This window comes from Bactrocera neohumeralis, chromosome 5 (assembly GCF_024586455.1).
Source record: "Bactrocera neohumeralis isolate Rockhampton chromosome 5, APGP_CSIRO_Bneo_wtdbg2-racon-allhic-juicebox.fasta_v2, whole genome shotgun sequence".
Lineage (NCBI taxonomy): Eukaryota > Metazoa > Arthropoda > Insecta > Diptera > Tephritidae > Bactrocera > Bactrocera neohumeralis.
Genome location: NC_065922.1, coordinates 44,156,857 through 44,176,922, shown reverse-complemented (window position 1 = coordinate 44,176,922; position 20,066 = coordinate 44,156,857). Strand labels below are relative to the sequence as shown.

General features: G+C 35.8%; 7 protein-coding genes across 8 annotated transcripts in view; 3 read left to right on the top strand and 4 right to left on the bottom strand.

The window, feature by feature from the left end:
* The window catches only part of LOC126759912 (ADP,ATP carrier protein), a 195,099-nt gene that overhangs the window by 18,473 nt on the left and 156,560 nt on the right, over nt 1-20,066 (bottom strand). The window lies entirely within an intron of this gene.
* LOC126759907 (probable serine/threonine-protein kinase ifkA) lies at nt 1,947-6,832 on the bottom strand. Its single transcript, XM_050475091.1, has 2 exons — nt 6,179-6,832; nt 1,947-5,740 (listed from the first exon to the last, which is right to left on the bottom strand). The coding sequence occupies exon 2, from the start codon at nt 5,717-5,719 to the stop codon at nt 3,128-3,130; it is 2,592 nt and encodes an 863-aa protein (XP_050331048.1). The 5' UTR covers nt 5,720-5,740; nt 6,179-6,832; the 3' UTR covers nt 1,947-3,127.
* LOC126759913 (26S proteasome non-ATPase regulatory subunit 8) lies at nt 6,964-8,155 on the top strand. The gene is made up of 4 exons (XM_050475102.1): nt 6,964-7,172; nt 7,253-7,428; nt 7,493-7,700; nt 7,788-8,155. Exons 1-4 carry the CDS (start codon nt 7,065-7,067, stop codon nt 8,091-8,093), a joined length of 798 nt encoding a protein of 265 aa, XP_050331059.1. The 5' UTR covers nt 6,964-7,064; the 3' UTR covers nt 8,094-8,155.
* Nucleotides 8,151-8,625, bottom strand: LOC126759915 (uncharacterized). Its single transcript, XM_050475105.1, has one exon. It carries the CDS (start codon nt 8,531-8,533, stop codon nt 8,231-8,233), a length of 303 nt encoding a protein of 100 aa, XP_050331062.1. The 5' UTR covers nt 8,534-8,625; the 3' UTR covers nt 8,151-8,230.
* LOC126759914 (uncharacterized protein C1orf131) lies at nt 8,682-9,431 on the bottom strand. The gene has a single exon (XM_050475104.1). The coding sequence runs from the start codon at nt 9,321-9,323 to the stop codon at nt 8,778-8,780; it is 546 nt and encodes a 181-aa protein (XP_050331061.1). The 5' UTR covers nt 9,324-9,431; the 3' UTR covers nt 8,682-8,777.
* LOC126759908 (nucleolar complex protein 4 homolog A) lies at nt 9,671-11,999 on the top strand. 2 transcript variants are annotated; one of them, XM_050475093.1, is made up of 6 exons: nt 9,673-9,974; nt 10,067-10,184; nt 10,271-10,924; nt 10,979-11,314; nt 11,372-11,565; nt 11,632-11,999. In XM_050475093.1, the coding sequence occupies exons 1-6, from the start codon at nt 9,825-9,827 to the stop codon at nt 11,746-11,748; spliced, it is 1,569 nt and encodes a 522-aa protein (XP_050331050.1). In that variant the 5' UTR covers nt 9,673-9,824; the 3' UTR covers nt 11,749-11,999. The 2 variants fall into 2 exon arrangements, with proteins under 2 accessions (XP_050331049.1, XP_050331050.1); XM_050475092.1 differs by having other exon boundaries at nt 9,671-9,974; nt 10,979-11,565.
* LOC126759909 (nuclear speckle splicing regulatory protein 1) lies at nt 12,337-13,699 on the top strand. The gene is made up of 2 exons (XM_050475095.1): nt 12,337-12,373; nt 12,432-13,699. Exons 1-2 carry the CDS (start codon nt 12,363-12,365, stop codon nt 13,570-13,572), a joined length of 1,152 nt encoding a protein of 383 aa, XP_050331052.1. The 5' UTR covers nt 12,337-12,362; the 3' UTR covers nt 13,573-13,699.

Below are 20,066 nucleotides of genomic sequence, written 5' to 3'. Positions count from 1 at the left end.
AGACCATAAATCGGACGTAAAGCGCGAAACACATTTCGAACCGAACACTGATTTTGGTAATAAAATTCAATGATTTGCAAGCGTTGCTCGTTAGTAAGTCTATTCATGATGAAATGTCAAAGCATACTGAGCATCTTTCTCTTTGACACCATGTCTGAAATCCCACGTGATCTGTCAAATACTAAGTTTGCGATTACATGAAGCAACTTTAGTTGCTAATTCTCGGGCGATTCTCTTTTGCTGTCGCCCATTACCTTCACACGAGCAACTTGTGTTGCGCAACTCTGCTCGAGTTTTTTTCTCATTCTCTTTCACTTTACTTTAACCCATTGTCTACTCTTTACTTTAACCCATTGTCGCTTCTTTTTCCTTATAGGTATTTGAGGCACTCTATCACATATATTAATCAGCTCTGTCAAATAAGAAATACATTTTATTTATTAAAACAAACATATATCACCCTTTTTACTATCGTCTAAATCAATTTGTATGGCTTCCTCCATACATTTCACAATATCTTTAATTAATTCGATTTTTTCGTCATACTCCATTTTCTAAAATATTTATATTATATTATGTATATTTGTATACATATTTGCAAATTACTTACCAAAAGATGAAATTAAATTTTTTAAATATATTCAAAATATTAATTTCAAAAAAATATACGCAAATGCAACTATGTACTATGAAAGAAAGAACACGAATGCCGAAAAACGTCGCAGCGAACTGCTACGAATAAGAACACAAAGCGAGTTGCTGAACACTGGAAACTCGGCGCGATTCCCCTCTCCTCGTCGCCCCCTCGCCTATAAACCAAGAGTTGCCGCAACAAAAGTTGCTTCGTGTGATAAGACTCTAATGCATGAAAATCCTAACCTCAAAAAAATCACCCGATACAATCAATAAAATTGTAGAGATCGTTCTACAGAAAGTAATAGAAGGTATCTCACATACCGTTGACGTGAGTATCCGATGCAGGACCTTGGTAAAACCTTTTTAATTTCACAAAATGTGAGCAAAAAATAATGCGGAATGGTAAAATATAAAGCAAAAGAAAGTGGATGAATAAGAGCAAATCGCAATGATATGATATTACTGTAAAATTATCCAGCACAATCTACTTGAAAGTTCTGCTAATCTAAAAACCGCAATGCAATAAGTTGAATTAATTCAATAAGACCACGCCCATTGGCATTTTAATAGAAAAAATATATAAAAATATATGGTATTATAAAATTCGGACTAATTCGTGCTATTTTGTAAGTTATCCTTTCATAATTAAAATTTGCAAATACTAATCCTTATTTCAAAAAACAGTATTGGTAAACGTTAAATAGTGGCTAAGCCCTTCTTAGGTCTAACAATATATATATATGCATTTAAATATACTTCATTAAAAATTTATTTTTATATAATTTTTAAAGTCATATTTATCCAATAAGTATTTTTTAAATACTATTAATACTATTAATAAAATAAATCTAATAAAAAATAGTAATTATAAAGAGTGTTAGGCAACACACACAGTGTTAATCAAATTATAATTTCTATTTTGAATATATTTTTTTAGCAAAAAAACAAATTGAAATTAAATAATAACTAAGACATGTACGCAATTCTGGGGAAATCTATTTTTTTGTAATATTTTATACCATATGGGTATTGTGCTAATAAACTTTTGGAAATTTCAAAATTACCATGAGATGTATGAGACACTAGTCTTGTAGGACAACCAAATAAGCTCTCATAGGAAGTTCAAGTCCCTGTAATAGAATGTTTTATATCACCTACAGGCCGGGATACCTACAGGTATATAGTGAACCGATATTTGATTCAAACCCAAATATATATACCACTCTGTCGCCGAACGCACTCCTTCGGCGTTGCCACCCCGACGAAAACAATACAAAGCGTTGCCACTTCGTAAATGAAAAAGAAAAACAGTGTTTTTACTCAGATATTCTTTATTAGCAAAGTAAAGCGATTACATATTATGGGTATTTAATAGATGAAAGAAAAACAAAACTGGTCCTTTAAGGGGTCGCGAACCACTTCAGATATACCGATTTTGATACATGTACCATATATCTAAAATTTTTACAAATTGATATTTCCAATTTAAACAAATACATATTGTGCAATAGGTATGGCCTTTTCGAAAAATTCGCGTTGTTAATGAATTAAAACAAGTTCAGCAGTAGTTAAAAAAACAAACACTTCATACTTCACCTCCCTCTTCTTCTCTCTACCAAGCGATTTATAGGCATCAAAGTAAAACTTTTATATAAACATAAAAAATTGGTTTATTATACCAACCGCTTGATTTTTTCCGTGTAGAAATTTATAAATTAGATTTAAGTTGGCTACTAATGGCTATAATAAAATACTTAATCGTTACGTGACTAAAAATAATCATAATTATGTTAACAAATGTGAGATGTTTTCTTTTTTTTTCTTTTTTTACTACTACTGAAAGACTTTACAAATGTACTATGTAATATATGTAATAGCTACATATATCTATGTATACATCGTTATATTTTAACTTCTTTCTTCTTGGCAAAAAAATTCTTTTTAAATGAAATAAGTCAAGTTCATTGTGAAGTATTTGATTTTCAACACCTACGCACTAGTGTTTTGTAATTAAAAAGTTCAACGAACTTTTTAATAAGTTTTTATAAATATGGATCCAGACTTTACTATAATCCTATGCAAGTTATAGTTTGTACATACACAAATTCATATACTATATAATATATACCGTTGCAAATTATTTGAATTTGTTCCCTATATTAGGAGTTTAACCGTTGTATGCAATTAAATGTTATTCTGATATCCGCTTAAGAAGGTATTACAATGTACAATGATTTTGCAACGATATAAATAAAAACTGTGCACTCAAGTGATTGTTTAATATTACATGCCTAAGTAATTCAATTACAGTTTTTCGATTAATCAATTTGAAAATTCTTATCGAGATTTGCAATTTAAGCTATTTTGGTTTATAACTTAAATTTAAAAAAATATTTATATCGAACTAAAGTAGTTATAATGTGGTCCTGGGCGTACATAAAAATAGTTGCAATGATTTTTTGTTTGTGCCATAAATGTTTGGCAACATTGCCTATTGCATTGTATTTGTCGGCTCAACGAGCGAGCTTTGCAGTGTTAACGTGTCCACAATCTGAAGCAATATTTCGACATCTTTGTGTGTATTGATTGTGCTGGGTGCTCCAACCATTTTGACATTTTTGCCCTCGATATTTGTAAAGAATGTTTTGTTTTTGAATATGACAGCTCTATCGTAAGGAAGTCGCGATTTCGTACGATCATTAACTGAGCGTCGAAACATTACGCACGAAGGCTGGTATCGGCCACGATCGCTTTCCGAGATATTGTACTCTTTTAGATCGCCAGTATATGTGATCATGTTTGTTTTCGCTACCATTGATGGTGACAATTCGTGTAACGTCACTTTACTCTTCCAATCCTCTGATGGTAAGTTAATCCGAGCAGCCACGTTGGCTAGCTTAATAAGAGGTATTTCCAGTATATTTCTCGCGACTTTCGGCGTCACTTCTTCGGGTATGATGACATACCATGTTTCAAAACAAGTAATTTTCTTAATTATTTTATCACCTTGACGAGAGATCACAACTTTTTCCGGTGAGATTTTACGTTGCACAATATTTTTAGCCGGTTGTCGATTCAGGGCTGTTTGTGAGTTTTCCTTCAACGACGACGCAGTTTTCTTTTGTTGGTACGGTGTGCTGGCAGGAAGTTTATTTTTACCAACCTCAAATGATTCATCTGGATCATCGAAATCCTCATCTGGGTCCGCAGTCTCATTTGCATCTTCCTCCTCATCATCATCATCATCATCATCTTCCTCGTCGCCATCTAGAGAAAGCGGATAAATTTCGTCGTCTGCCGAATCCTCGAAATTTGCTATCATCGGCTTAACCGGTTGAGTTTTCTTCGCTACCATAGAATTGAGTATACGTGGAGCTGGTCTATCTGATGTAGCTTTATTGCGTAGACCGGAAGTATTTGCCGACGATGTTCTTTTAAGTAATGTATGATTGAGAATTTTCTGCGTTGGTTTTTTTGTTGTGGTCAATGGACTTTTCGAACGATTGGGATCGCTGGTTTTTTCGGCAAGCAAACCTTTACGGCGTCCAGGACCAAGTTTATATTCATTTACTTTAACTGGTTCCGGTGTCTCATTCTCTGGATTTACACTTTCTTCAGGTTTTTGTGGTTTACCAGCCTTTGATATTAGCACATCACCTTTTTTGTTAATTATGTCATTGATGTTGACAATGGTAAAAGTTGGCATAGTTTCAAAATCATCATTATTCGAAGGAGGTGAATCCGTCAGTTTGTTTTCACCACTTTCTTCAGTTTTCTCTTCCTTAGGGGATTTTGTAATTTTTGGAGGAGCGGGTGAAGCACTGCGACGTTTTTCCACTGCCATTATTCTTGCATTTTGTGTCTTGCTAGTTGATGTTATTAAAGTACGTGTTGTTGATGGTGTTAAAGCAGTACTATTATTGACATTACGCATATTTTGTAGATATTTACTTTGCTGCAATTTAATTGGTACATTATCACCATCAATAAGTGTACGTTTTTCTATAATTGTAGAATTGCGTTTGACTTGTTCATTTTCCAATGCATCACTTTTTATTTTCACAATTTTGTTTCCATTGAGTGTTTGATTACCCTTCCTTACTATCATACTTAGGTCATTGGAACTCGGAGTTTTACTCTCTCGAACCATTAACGATTTTGTTAACAATATACGCTTTCGAGCAATACCAGTAGATTCATTATCATTATCACTGCTACTACCTGCAGTCATAGATTCATTGTGCTTACGCTTAATCCCAATCGAAGTTTCAATTGACCTATTTACACTTGCTGCATATGTCTTTCGTAATAATTGAAGTTGTGATGAATGTGGTTTAAATACAGATGCAGACGTAGGCCGAGGAGTTGCAGGAGTACTTGTAGGGGTTGGTTGTATATTTTTTCGAGGTCGCCCCCGCTTTTTTACAGGTGTTTCGACAACTTTAGGTTCGTCTGAGAAATCGGAATCACTTTCTTTTTCTATTTCTTTGTACAGCTTATCTACTTCCTCATCATCGAAATCGTTGGCACCCAATTCGTCGCTGGAATCTTTATTGAAAAAATCATCCGAACTACTTGTGGATTTTTTCCGTTGTTTCTCTGGAACAATTGTTGGCCTTTTTACTGATGTTCCTGCAAGCGCTGACACATTTCTGATGATCTTTGGTGTAACCATATCCTCACTTGCATATTTCGGATTTGGTTTTATTGCTCTCCTTGAACGGCCCGCTGCTATTGTAGGTGGAGGAAGTTCGGGAACAACGGGTTTTGGTGTTGTGGTCTTATGACCTTTCAAAGGAGTTTTAAATTTGTCTTTCATTTCTTTGGCTTTGCCTAAATTTTGTGTTAAACTTGGAGTAGAAACACTTGGCGAATTTGATGTGGTTTTTTCTTCTGCAATAGGTCGCTTCTTAAGTGGTCCCTTGAATTTTTTTTCGTCAGGGTGTTGTTGAGCGTTTCCACGAGGGGTCACACCACTACTTCTAGTTAATTTTAATGGAGGTGATGAAACTTTTTCCAACCGAACGACACAAGAACGCGTTTTCTTCGCCTCTACGACGTGAGCTTTTTTATCAACGCGCATCCTTATTTCACATGTAGTTTTCTGATGATCAAACAATGGAATATATTTTGATTGATTAACAAATTATTACTTTTCTATGAATGATATAGATATGCTACTATATGTCTACTGTTTATTTAGAAAAAAATACAAAAATAAGTTATTTTTAACATAGTCTGTGCAATTCATCCCCTAATGATAGGGCGATAGGGCCGTGTGGCAACTCTTTAAACCTTTCCCCCGATTGTCAAATATTGGCGCGAATCGCACAAAAACTAATATAAAGCTATACCCAAAACATTTTTGGGAACTTAAATAAATTCTTTCCAAGTCTAACTTTGTTTTCGCTTTGAAATACTTCTGGCCATAATTAAAATGCCAGTTTATATTTTGCAATTCGCCCTACTGTACTTCGTGGCGTGTTTGAAAGAACATCTAGTAGCACATCTCATCAAATATTTGCATTTATTACATGCTTACTTTTATTCTTAGCTGCCAATTGTCCAATTGTATATATCAAATGCAAAAAAACAATTATGGTAACTGTTCATTAATATAAAGCGAAGACCAAATTATTAATTACTGAGAACACAAAGTTCCAATAGGAGAAAATGTAGACTTTTACTGCACACTCTAAATCAACGAACACGATACGCTACCGCGTCCAAGTGGTAGCGTAAGTTTCTGCGATTTTTCACTCAACTATATATCTAATTAATTTGTAGTTTATTTTTACAGAAACGTAAGTGCACAACTCCAAATATTATATATTTCTTCTTAAATTGGTAGTATTAGTTAACCAACAACGCTATATGACATTTCGATGTAAAGAAACGCAGTCACAACGATATTTTCACAACACTAATTTCACTTTACGAACTTGGCGTGCGTGAAAGGGACATAACGAGATAACATTGAACTGTAAAAATGGCGCCTTTTTGACATTTACTTGCCCGCGTTACGTAAGAGCAAAAGAGATCAACCGTTTTCACTGAATAATAGTTGGAGAGTTGCATTTGTAGAAAATGGCGGCCATCTAATTTTAACAATGCAAATTCTAAACTGATATATTGGTTGTATATTGTTTAATAGAAAGGGCAAAACTAATTCTAAATGAATCCAACAGCCTTTTGTTAAACAGAATCGTGACGAATAGGTCCATACGAGAGTACTAAGCCCATTGTAAATCCAATTGATTTGTTGTAATAGATTTTGGAGGCTACGTATGTCAACTCAAAGGATGGGATGAAAACTCTACACTGTCATAAATGACAACACAAAAAGAGGGATAGAAAAACAATTGGCTGAATTTTAGCGTATCATTCTATAAAGTTATCATTCTCACATCCGAAAGAAAACTTAAAAAATGGCAAATTTGAGTGGAATTGAGACTTTGTATAAAGAGTTAAAAACCGAATGGTCCAAAAAACCTCAAAATCTAAAGAAATGTGGACAATTGTTGGATGTTTTAAAGGTATTTTATATCTCATATAACCTCACAATGCCTGTTACATTTTGCAAATTCACCTACTTTGTTTTTATGGATAATGTAAGGTCGAACTAACCAAATTGGCTTTCCTGCCCACTGGCGATACGAAAACAAGCAAAAATGAAATGGTCTTAGCTCGTGATGTTCTCGAAATTGCCGTGGAATACAGCGTCGCAAATAAGGACATACCGGCATATGAAAGATACATGTCCCAACTAAAATGCTATTATTATGACTACAAGTATGTATAAATCGTATGTGCTTAAGGGTTTATTAAAAAAATCCAAAATACTGTACATTTTTAGGCAAAAAATTGGAGAGTCCGAAAATATGTACAAATTATTGGGAATAAATCTGCTTTATTTGCTGTCTGTAAATCGAGTTTCCGAATTTCACACAGAATTGGAGTTGTTATCGGCCGACACTATCCAAAATAACAAATATATTCGTCCTATATTGGCATTGGAACAGTACATAATGGAAGGACGCTATAATAAAATTTTCCAAGCAAAGGTAGTCAACCATAAAAATAAATACTTTTTTTGTATTAGGGTAAGTAATAACTTTTTAAATGCAATCCATATTTTTCACTGTTTATAGAGTTCAGCGCCTTCGGAAATATATAACCACTTCATGGATATTCTACTTAACACCGTACGTGATGAAATCGGGGCTTGTATAGAAAAATCTTATGAAAAGATATCTGCTAAAGAAGCAGCGAAACGGTTGAATCTCAATTCTCTTGAGGAGGTGAAAACTTTTGGCCAAAAACGGAATTGGAATTTTGGACCTGATGGAATTTACAATTTTGTGGAAAAAACTGCCAAGCCTAAAGAAGTATTACCATCAGTTGAGTTGGCAGAGCAAGCTATTTTTTATGCTCGCGAATTAGAAATGATTGTTTAATTGTAATTAATATAAAAGTAGTTTGTACTAATCTGGGAAATAAATATAATAACTTGCTATAATTGTGGTATTATTTATTTTGATTATTAATATTAGTTATTTTTCTCACACTGTTCTATTCAAATTTATTTTGCTGATTACTTTCGATGTGCGGAAGGTTGTGGTAAGCGATATTTGGCTATTTCCACCTCTGCTTCGGCGTAACTGAAGCGGTTGAAGGAATAGTATTCCGGGACTTTATATTCACCAGTCGGAGAAGCACCGGGACCGAGTGGACCGGAAGCTGGTTTGACGATGTTGCTGCTTAGTCCTGGCACATTGGTATTAACACCATCACTACCACCTGGTCCTTTTGGAGGTTTTACTCCAGCCATATCCTGTGCTGCTTGGTTGTAGCCTCGACGTACAATAGTACTCAATGAACGCGTTCGGTGGAACATATTTAATATTTACTATTAATTTTTGCGAACCAGAAAACAATCTCACTTTGCCCCTGCGAATCACGTAATCACAGCTGATAAATGACAGAATGAACACAGTGATGCAAATAATATTCGATTGTTTATCGGATATTTAAAATCGATGAAATTAATTTTAATATATATATATTATTTGATTTTATTATGATTTACATATGTATTATCTTAGATAAAATTATACATATACACATTAATGTAGTAAATTTTATTTTCTTTTCTTCAGTTTTGGTTTCACAACTCCATAATTTTGGTCTATTGCTGTTACAGGTGCACGTTTCTTTTGTTGTTTCTCCAACTTGGTTTTACTGCGACACTTAACAGACGCCGCGCCGGTCTGGTTTTTGCCTAACTGATGGAATTTCTTTCTTTGCTCACGTATATCTTTCAAACGTTTGCGTTCATCCAATAAGTCCTTGTAATTTTTATATGGTTTCTTGGGTGCCTTTCCTCCCATCTTCATGAGCTGGAACATTTCCATTTTCTTCTTGTTTTTGGGTATGCGTTGATTATTCATGGCAAAACGAAGAACTTCATTTCGTGCTTTCTTAATGTCGAACTCTTCTGTTTCATCTTTAGAGTTATTTATTTTGGAGTCATCTTTCTCTAACTTTCTGTTGTGTTCCTTTACATCTTCATTTGATTTATCAGGATCTTCAAATACCATAGCCTCAAAATTACTGGGCTGTTTTTTTCGTTGCAGCGCTAAAGCGGCTCGCGTTGGAACTGGCTTGAAATCTGTAACTATGTCCATTATTCTTCCAGTAGTACTCCTTGTTTGTTTACCTTTGTATTGTGATTGTTGTTTTCTTCACTCAGTACACGGTAAAACGTGTTGATCACATTTTGTAGTTGCCAGTTAATAAAAGACATATTAAAACTGAACTATTATTTAAAATCTGTAATTAGATCAAGATAAATAATAAAAAAATGTACCTTTAATTTAAATGTTCATAATTAAGTGTTCAAAGAATTACAAGCTTCGAAAAGACGTTGTATTTTTAAGAAGTAAAACCAAATCTAAGAACATTGGCAACACATTTTTATGAAATTGTTGTCGTACTACACATTGTCCATGATTATTACTTTATCTCTGATTTTTACTTTTTTCTCACTTTTACTAATCAAACACGATTTTGTTGTGCAGATTATTACATTAAAAAACAAATTACTATTTAATTAAATTCGCAAACTGAGAAAAGTTTTATTACACAAACTTAAAACTACTTTATTTGTTGACACTTACTTGCGTAAAATGGCTACGGCTGCAGGTTCAGCCGCATCACTTGCTAATCCCGGAGCTATACGTAGCCAAATATCGAAGGAGTTGCGTGCAAAGGCTAACGATTTCCTTAATTCACGACGCAATGCTAACAATCTTTTGGATATCATTGCACACTTTCAGGTATATATATTTTCATGTACCCTTCGCCATAGTTGAAAAACATAAATATATTTTGGAATTTTTCGTATTAATTAAAATGCATTATTGTCCAGCATTGCGTAAAAGAAAAGCAATCTATTACTGCTGCTGTGTTAACCTTGGAGGTTGTGTTCGTGGAAGTTTTAAAGCGCCGAGAAATGTGTATAGCGGGTGTGCCTCTGAAACCGAAAGGTAATTTCGTATATACATTAATCACATATATGTATATGTTTGTATATATTTTACAAAAACATTTAATTCTTATTTTGTGCCTACAGATGAAAGTGCAGATACCAAATACCGCGAATGGCTGCGACAACGTTACGAGGAAGCAATGAGTTTAATACTTAGCTCTTTTGAAAGTGAAAAACCCGCAGAAGCGGCACAAGCCTTGGTATCAAGCATGAAGTTATTGGCAGCAGAAGGCAAACATCCCTTAGATAAGTGCGATGAACCTTGTAAATTTCCGAAGCAACGTCTACGTAGTATTTTACAGAAGCTAGTATCAGGAACGAAATCACAAAGCACTCTGCTTCAGCGTTTCAAAGAGTATTCCGAATATTTGGATGTGGTGTTCTACAGTTGGAAATTAATGCAGCAACTAGCTACACGGGCTGCCTTTGCTAATGACGTTTTTGCATGTAATTATTTGGAACTTATAAATGTTTTGCCTGTGACCAAAGACCTGCACGACCAACAAAAACTGTTGTGCATAACGCAATCCAGCGGAGAATCTTCACAACCCGAATGTTTTGACTACGCGCCAGTGAAAAAATGTATTAACAAAGTATGGATGTGCCTAATGCAATGGACCGACGGTATACAGGAGCCTGTACATAGACAAATGCTCATAATATTGTTGGAGCGAGTTTTGCCACACTTGGAAAAACCTATATTATTAACAGATTTTCTAATGGACTCACTTGATTGCGGTAAAAATATTTTATTTTCTGATAGTAAAAAATATCATCACCTTTATATTTTAGGCGGTCCCGTTAGCTTACTTGCACTGCAAGGCATTTTCACTCTGATACAGAAGCATAATATTACGTATCCAAATATTTATGAAAAGCTGTATTCTATGTTTGAACCAGAAATTTTCCATACCAAATTTAAGGCACGTCTGTTTTATCTGGCGGACATTTTCTTAAGCTCAACACATTTGCCTGAAAATTTAGTAGCCGCATTTGTTAAACGTCTGGCACGATTAAGTCTAATCGCACCGCCACAAGATTCTATAATTATTTTACATTTTATTGGCAATTTGATATTACGTCATGCCGGTTTAAAACGGCTTATTTGCGCTCAGGCAGCAATTGAAGGTATGCCAAATTTGTTTAAAAATGTTTACTGTGTTCATATTTCATTTAAACTCCTAGTTTCGCGCGACCCCTTCATCATGGAGGAACGCGATCCAACAAAGTCAAATGCGTTAGATAGTTCATTATGGGAAGTGGTATCCTTACAGAGGCATGCTATCCCAGCAGTGGCGAATGCGGCACGTTTTATATCCCAACCTTTACCAACTACAGAGTGGGATTTGTCTTCCGTATTAGAATTGAAAGAAGACGACGTAAGTAAATTTTGGATGAATTTGCATATCATAATGATAAAGTTTTTGATTGCTTTATGTTTTTAGATTTTTGATCAGGAGATTGCTAAAAAGAGCAAACAGTATGCTTTAGCTTTTGAACGACCACAGTCTTTATATTTACCACATGATGACAAAGTGAAACAATACTGGAAACTATTCTAAATATTACATAATTAAGTATATGTATATATCTAGATGTGCTGCATTTTAAACTGCGGTTGTGGTAGCCTGTAGCGGAGCTGCCTTCTTTGATGAGGAGATAATTTTCTTTACATTGTGAACTTGTTTTAGGATTTGACATTAAATACACTAGAATTCGTCAGTATATTTAAATCAATTTAGTTGTGTTTATACATAATAATAAGTGTAATAAAAAGGCTATATATTGTTCAAAATAAAACTTGTTCGTATAAGATTCAGCGTTGAAATTACAGTTGAACTTCCATAACTCGAAGTTCTCCATGACTCGAACTCTTGAGTTGGCAATAGAAATCAAATTTCATACAAATTTCCATCCAGAACCCGATTTTTTGGTGAATTATGGTGTTTCGAATTAGGGAAGTTCAGCTGTACAATTGGCCCGACGGGTATCATAGAAAGATTGAAAGCTTACCAAACTCCAGTTGTATCGAACTTTTTTTACATGTCAGTAATAGATTTTTTATGCATTCGCCTATAAATTACAATTCGATAACAATACATTAGATATTTACAACATATGTAAATATCGATAATGTCTTCCCTTTACCATCTCTAGGTGAGTCTTATTTTGCAAAATGTCAAAACAGTAAGTGGAAGTAAAATCAAGTATTATTGTGCATTTAATTTTTTTTTAATATTTGTAGATATGGTCTCATCATTCCTGGACAACAGAAGAAACAAGATGAGTCGTCAACAGCTGCTCGGCCAATATCTAAGCCATCTATATTTGATGAAAGCTCCTCGGACGACGAAAGTAGACCACAATTTAAACCGCGCACAAGTATAGTACAGGGACCTAGTTTGATGGAGCGGAGAATTGCACGTACAATGCAAGAGAAGGCATTAAAGGAAGATCCCACGGTTTTCCAATATGATGAACTTTATGACGAAATGGAAAATAAGAGAGAACAGGAACAAGAAGTTAAAAGCAAAGAACCGAAGAAGCCCAAATATATTGGTCGCTTAATGGAGTTTGCTGAACGTCGTAAGTTGGAAAACGAACTGAGGGTGGAGAGGCAAGTCCAAAAAGAACGTGAACAGGAGGGTGAGGAATTCAAAGACAAAGAAAGTTTTGTAACCTCTACTTATCGAAAGAAGTTGGAAGAGATGAGAAAACTGCAGGAGCAAGAAAAACGCGATGAGTACCTAGAAGCAATAGGGGATGTGACAAAGCAGAAAGATTTAGATGGATTTTATCGGCATTTATTTGAACAGAAAACAGGTTCAACAAAAGAGGTTAAGAAACCGGATCTACTCGTTGTTACATCTGCAGGAGATGAAGATGATATAGCATATAAACCAATAAAGTCTGGCAAAGTACCACAACAACGAACCTACCGTAAGCGCCGTGCTTCCGATGAGATGGAAGAGGATGACGGAGAAAATGCAGAAAACGAGAGTAAAAAGGTGCATTTATCAAATAATATAGATGCAGATTCGGACTTTAGTATTGATTCATCATCTGATGATGAAGAGACCTCTAAAGAAGCTGTAGGAGATAAAATGGTTGATAAGACCAAAGGATTAATGGCGAACAATAGTGCAACCACAACTGCTATAAATTTGGATGCAATAAAGAAAGAAAAACCTGACGAAAAGATCGAAGAGAACGATTCAAAAACTGAGAAACTTGCCCCAATAGTATCAAGCGAAAGTGATTTGGTCGATGTAAAACCCAAGGTTAAAATAGATAAGAGTGCGATATGGAAGAAACGTACTGTTGGGGAAGTTTATGAAGCGGCCGTTCAACGTTATTATGAACGACGAGCAGCAAGGAGGGCATAAGTCGATTATGTAGAAAAGAGTAATAGTTAAGATTTAATCAGTTATTTAAGATTTATAAGTTAACTACAATAAATAGATTAAGCTCCGTATGCATTAAAAGAAGAATGTGTAACTACATACAGATACATACACTTTGTTTCATTGCTATAACGATATTGTATTTCTGCGAAATACTGAAAAAATGTGTTCCCATTCCAAAGACGAATGATGTTATTTTAAAGCTCTATGATAACTCTAACAATTCTATAAAAAAAAAAGCTTAGTAATTGTATTACTTCTACGATAATCCTCGTAATCCTTTCTTACCAGAAATCCCCATATGTTCTCAATAGGACTTACATCAGTTGGTCATTCCAAAAGATCGATATAATTATGTTGAAGCCACGTTTTCGTTGCTCTGTCCGTATGGATTCTGGCATTGTCTTGTTGAAAAGAGAAAGATTCTTAAGAATTATCTACGACCTCAAAGTTATGACTGTCAGCAGTGAGGCGTGAACCAACTCGCGAATGCAATGATGACAAATCGATATCCCGATTCAAGTACATTTAATACGAATCCACCTGATCATACCCACTTCTTCTTCAATCGTTCTTCCTTTCCGTTATTTGATGCCAATTCGAGATTCAATGTGTAGCCAGATCGTTCTCCACCTGGTCTTTACAATGGAGTGGAGGTCTGCCTCTTCCTCTGCTTTCTCCAGCGGGTACTGCGTCGAATATTTTCAGAGCTGGAGCGTTATCATCCATTCGGACGACATGACCTAGTCGCGGTCTCTTATCTCACAGAACTATGTCAATGTCGTCTTATAACATCGTTTTATTAATCGGTTTTAAAGCCGCCTTTTACAGCACGAAAAGGAGCTGCCGCTATGCAGCTATCTCTGAACTTGGTATCCCCGCAAAGCTGATACGGCTGCGTAAGCTGACGTTGAACAACATTAAAAGCTGCGTCAAGGTCGGGAAGAACCTCTCCGAACCGCTCGATACAAAACGAGGTTTCAGAAAGGGCGACTCTCTTTCGTGTGACTTCTTCAACCTACTTCTGGAGAAAATAATTCGAGCTGCAGAACTAAACCGAGAATTTACAATCCGCTATAAGAGTGTACAGCTGCTGGCGTATGCTGATGACATCGATATCATTGGCCTAATCAACCGCGCCGTTAGTTCTGCTTTCTCCAGAATGGATAAGGCAGCGAAGCAAATGGGTCTGGTTTTGTGTTGGTATGAAATTTATTTTATATTGTTGATCAACACTGTGTTATTTGTCCCATTTAAAAAACCGTTAATTGTCGATTTGCTATCGGTACATATGATATATTTATTTTCGAGTTGTGCGTCAAATCGAACAGTTCGTTGGTAAAATTTCGACAGTTATGGTGACACCTTGGTTGTTTGTTACCGCAAGCGAAGTGTAGTTCTCTGATTTGGATTACTTGATGTACATACATATGTATGTATATTAATATCCACTCTAGTTTGTACTCTTCTATTGCTTCATTGACTAGCTAGATATAAAGGGTTTTTCCGGAAAGTAATAGGACTGATTTCTTTCGCCGCGACTGTAATTCGGGGCGTGCGCGCACCGACTGGATTCGGTAGAGGGTGTTCTTAGCTAACGAACGAGCGGCTGGTCAGTTGTCTCCGATCACCTGGAGAGTCAGAACAAACATTTTCGTGTGACGTGTTTCCGTGAGTGGTGCAAGCCGGAAATGCACCGTTCGTTCGTCAGAGGTCCGCGATTAAATTCTGTGTGAAACTCGGTAAATCTGCGACAGAGACGTTTAATACAAGCACAATCAAGCAGGCTTACTCAGATGTTGCTTTAGCAAGAAGTGGTGTGGTGTCCAGATGTGGCCCCCCGGACTTTTTTTGTTTCCTTGCCTAAAAGGGCCGATGAAAGGCAAGCATTTTGAGACGACAAAGGGAATCCAAGTAGCATGCATCTCGGCTCTCGAGGCTATTCCGGAGAATGCCTTCCGTAACGCTTTCAAAGCTTGGAAATCGCGCTGGCAGCGCTGCATCGACGCAGAAGAAGCCTATTTTGAAAGTTTTTAAAGAATTATAACGATTGGTTCAATAAATTTTTTTAAATCGACTCAGTCCTATTACTTTCTGGACAAACCCTGTATTGCTCGGAGTTGCTAGTTGTTTTTTGAAATTTGAAGAGCGTACTTATTATAGACGATTTCAGTATCAGGCAGTGCGGATAAGTGTTAACTTATATGCGTTGCGGTGTCGAAGTCATATGAAGCTGATTGATAATAACTATTCAAGCATTTTATGATCGTAGATGGTTTGTTGATTTTACGATTTGTTTTCAATAGATTAAACAACAACGAGTTTTTACACTGGAGAAACTTTGGTATGAGCATCATTGTGTTGAATTTTGTTCTATGATGAATATTAGCAAGACCTGCTTCAGTTAATACCACTTTGGTTGGTTAGGTGGGGAATGCGCGAATGCTTCTCTTGCCGCTATGTGTTAAGGGGTCTCAATGAGAGTGAGGTGCGTTTTAGCCCAGTGCGAGTTCAAAATCTTTTTTTGACAACATCAATGCATTTACAATATTAACAGGTGTTGAGATGTGTATGCGGTAGTGTTTTGATGAAAGAAACTCAAAAATGCCTAATCTATTTAGTAAGCTTTATCTAAAATATTCACAAGGTTCCTTAAAGGTTAGTTTCGATTTCGATTAAGCTTAGTCTGTGGAATTCTTCTCATATTCCCATATTATAGTGCGAAAATGGACACCATTTTAAATTTCTTACAATTCAAATTCAGAAAGAACCGTTTACTGATATTAGTATCTGTGTGATTTAAAAAGGATTCAATCGGGTCTGTACTTACCTGGGTCCCCATATACCTCAATGAAAATGAGAGAGCTGACAGCAGTGTACCATTGTGTCTAAAATGGCCGAAAACTTGACACAGCCCCCATATAACAAAAAATAATATCCGGGTGCCTTTACTCCATATAATTGCCAAATATTGCCTCTTCTTTCTTTTGTCAATGTTGGATAACTTAAAAATATCTCTTAATTTCTCTGTTAAACTAGAAAATAATTAATATTTGAGTTAGATACCATGGACAAAAATAACGGTACTTACTTGATAACTGCATTTAAATTGTTAAACATACGTTCAAGGTCAAACATCTCTCAGTACAAGTTCTTTTGGTTCTCTGTATATTTATAAACCGGACACTTTTTGTGATAACCTCAAAATGTTTGGAACGAAAGTGTCACTTTGTCACTCACTTGCTGAAATTGCATCATAAAACTGATAAGTCTGATGTAAATGCTATAACAGCAATTGGGTGACGGTCTCGTCATACACTTGGCCACACACACCGCTAAGATGCTCCTTCGCAGTTGCAGCAAGGAATGTCCGTCAACCGTCAAGCGTTGTTGATCTTCGTGTGTAAATGGAGAGCATGGCTTCACGTACTGCATTGCATTGTGGACATATCTATGTATAAAAGTGTGTGTGTATTTCGGTTTTACAATGTTGTGCAACAGTTGCATTACATTCCATCGCTGCTGGCCTGCTGTCACTTTTGATGTGTTCATCACGACGCTGTTTGCCGGAAGGAAATCGCTTGAAATTAATTCCATTTTTTATTTTCATGTTCGCTGGACGCACAAACTTAAGCACACATGCACGCATGTATGTATGTATGTCTGTATGTTCATATAGCGAAACACTTAAGGCGCCGTGGTAATGCTACACGTCGCGGCTATGAAGTGTTAAATTGGGACAAATTGTTGTTAGTGTATTGTTGAGATGTAACCAAACTGTAAATGTCTGTAAATATACATATGTACACACGTCATGTGTGTGGGAGTGCAAGCCAAGTCGTAGATGGCGTAAAGCTTTATGCTGTCACAGTAAATACATTGTGGTCCTGCGGGAGAGGGGTATTTCGTAGCTTTGTCATAACGCCTCAAGCTCTTGGTTGCTGGAAACATTGCCTAATTACTGGCGGAAACTCAATTTTATTTTTATTGTTTTAATACTCTTCTTCAAACTTAAATTCATTTAAGTCATTATACCCTGGACAGGGTATATTAAGTTTGTCACGAAGTTTGTAACACCCAGAAGGAAGCGTCGGAGACCCTATAAAGTATATATATGTATCAATGATCAGTATGTTGAGCTGAGTCGATTTAGCCATGTCGGCTGTCTGTCTGTCTGTCTGTCCGTCTGTCCGTCTGTCCGTCCGTCTGTCTGTATATATACGAACTAGTCCGTCAGTTTTTAAGATATCCTTTTGAAATTTTGCAAACGTCATTTTCTCTTCAAGAAGCTGCTCATTTGTCGGAACGGCCGATATCGGACCACTATAACATTTAGCTGCCATATAAACTGAACGATCGGAATCAAGTTCTTGTATGGAAAACTTTCACATTTGACAATGTATCTTCACCAAATTTGGTATAGATTATTTTCTAAGGCAGCAATGTAATCTCCGAAGAAATTGTTCAGATCGGCTTACTATAGTATATAGCTGCCATACAAACTGAATGATCGGAATCAAATGCTGGTATGGAAAACTTTTGCATTTGACAAGATATATTTACGAAATTTGGTATAAATTATTTTCTAAGGCACCAATGTAATCTGTGAAGGGTATATTAGCTTCGGTGCAGCCGAAGTTAACGTTTTTTCTTGTTTTATAGTAATTTTAATAGCTCGAACTACATAGCTCATAGTGGGTTTTTCAGAGTAGGCTCAATGTTAACGGAATGGACTCTAATTTTTATTCCGCTAAGTACTGTCAACACCTCAACAATTTCAGCTACAACAAAAATATCAATGTGTTTATACTCTGGACAGGGTACTTTACGTTTGTCACGAAGTTTATAATATTCATAATAAAACGTCGGAGGCTGAGTCCATTTAACCATATCTGTCTTTGTATACGGGAACTAGTCCCTCAGTTTTTGAAATAACGATCTGAAATGTAGCATATTTTTTTCTTCCCAAACAGCTGCTCATTTATCGGAACCGTCGATATCGGTTCATAATAGGATGCAGGTGTTATACTGATCGATCAAAATTAAGAATCAAGTTCTTGTTTTGAAGACGTTTTTATTTAACAACATATCTTTACAAAATTTGGCATAGCTTAATTTACAGGATAACGCTATTATAGCCGAACATAACGCTCAGATCAGACCACTATTGGATATAGCTGTATCATAAAACAACGGATCGATAAAAATGAAGATACTAATACAAATCTTATTATACATTTTTATGTTATAAGAAATTGATGTGTGAAGGTTATTTTGGTCTTGGTGCGTAAAAACACAGAAACTTCAAATTTCATGGGGAAAGTTTATTACCATTCAAAAGAAAATTCGTTGGCATTTATTTTTTTAGGCTTATCTCTTTGACATGTGGGCCGCGACTAGGTCTCAGATGGTTCATCCGTTGAGTCCAATTTTCGATTACTCGTTCGAACATTTCGACTGGTAACTGGCGAATAACAAGCGTGAAGTTTAACTCCAAGGCCTGAATTGAAGTAGGATTGTCTGTATAGACTTTAGACTTTACATATCTCCAAAGGAAATTGTCTAAAAGAGTGATATCCCACGATCTTGTTGGCTAATCGACCGGTTCAAAACGTGAAATTACCTGTTCATCAAAGTGTTCCTTCAATAAATCCATTGATTGATGTGATGGGTGAGAAGTGGCTCCGTCTTGTTGAAACCAAATGTCGCCGAGATGACGAGCTTCAATTTCAGACATCAAATAGTCGGTTATCATGGCGGAATATCGGTCGCCATTGACGGTTACGTTGTCACCGGCATCATTTTTGAAGAAATATGTACCGATGTTTTCCCACAGGCCCACAAAGCACACTAAACCGTTATTTTTCTGGATGAAATTACAGCTTTTGAATCTCTTAAGGTTGCTTTTCGTCCCAAAAAAGGATCACATCGCTGAACAAAATTTGGCTCCAAAACGTCGGATCTTCTTAAAACCTTTCAAGAGCCCATAGAATAAAGCGATCTCGCTTGGAAAGGTCGAGCGGATTCAATTCTTGTACAAGCTATATTTTGTTATATTATAGCCTCCTATACACTATAGCCAGTTGAACCTTCGGTAGAGCTACTTAAAAATATTTGGGAAATGTCTTTAGCCTAAAATAAATAAGAACTTTAAATTTCCAATTATATTTCCTTCTATGATATATTTTGTTTTCGATTAACTTTAAACTTTCCGAACTTAAAAGTCGCTTTATTTGTTTTAAGGTTATGTTGACAGTTTTCTTCGATTGTCAAGGTATGGTGCACTCTGAATTCCTTTCGACAGGCCAAACTGTCAACAAGGAATACTATTTGAGTGTTATGGTGTTATGTGTCGTTTGCGAGAAGCTATTAGTAAAAGTAGACCGGATTATTGGCCGATAGCTCATGGGTTTTGTACCATGTTAATGACCGGTCACATACTGCATTGGTTCTTCGTGAGCTTTTCGCCAAATTTT

What these genes read in the sequence shown, in the direction of transcription:
- LOC126759907 (XM_050475091.1), bottom strand. Translation starts at nt 5,719, where the DNA reads ATGCGCGTTGATAAAAAAGCTCACGTCGTAGAGGCGAAGAAAACGCGT.
- LOC126759913 (XM_050475102.1), top strand. Translation starts at nt 7,065, where the DNA reads ATGGCAAATTTGAGTGGAATTGAGACTTTGTATAAAGAGTTAAAAACC. An exon ending in AATTGTTGGATGTTTTAAAG is followed by an intron (nt 7,173 to 7,252) that starts GTATTTTATATC and finishes GGATAATGTAAG; the next exon opens with GTCGAACTAACCAAATTGGC. An exon ending in TGCTATTATTATGACTACAA is followed by an intron (nt 7,429 to 7,492) that starts GTATGTATAAAT and finishes GTACATTTTTAG; the next exon opens with GCAAAAAATTGGAGAGTCCG.
- LOC126759915 (XM_050475105.1), bottom strand. Translation starts at nt 8,533, where the DNA reads ATGTTCCACCGAACGCGTTCATTGAGTACTATTGTACGTCGAGGCTAC.
- LOC126759914 (XM_050475104.1), bottom strand. Translation starts at nt 9,323, where the DNA reads ATGGACATAGTTACAGATTTCAAGCCAGTTCCAACGCGAGCCGCTTTA.
- LOC126759908 (XM_050475092.1), top strand. Translation starts at nt 9,825, where the DNA reads ATGGCTACGGCTGCAGGTTCAGCCGCATCACTTGCTAATCCCGGAGCT. An exon ending in ATATCATTGCACACTTTCAG is followed by an intron (nt 9,975 to 10,066) that starts GTATATATATTT and finishes ATTATTGTCCAG; the next exon opens with CATTGCGTAAAAGAAAAGCA. An exon ending in AATGGACTCACTTGATTGCG is followed by an intron (nt 10,925 to 10,978) that starts GTAAAAATATTT and finishes TTTATATTTTAG; the next exon opens with GCGGTCCCGTTAGCTTACTT.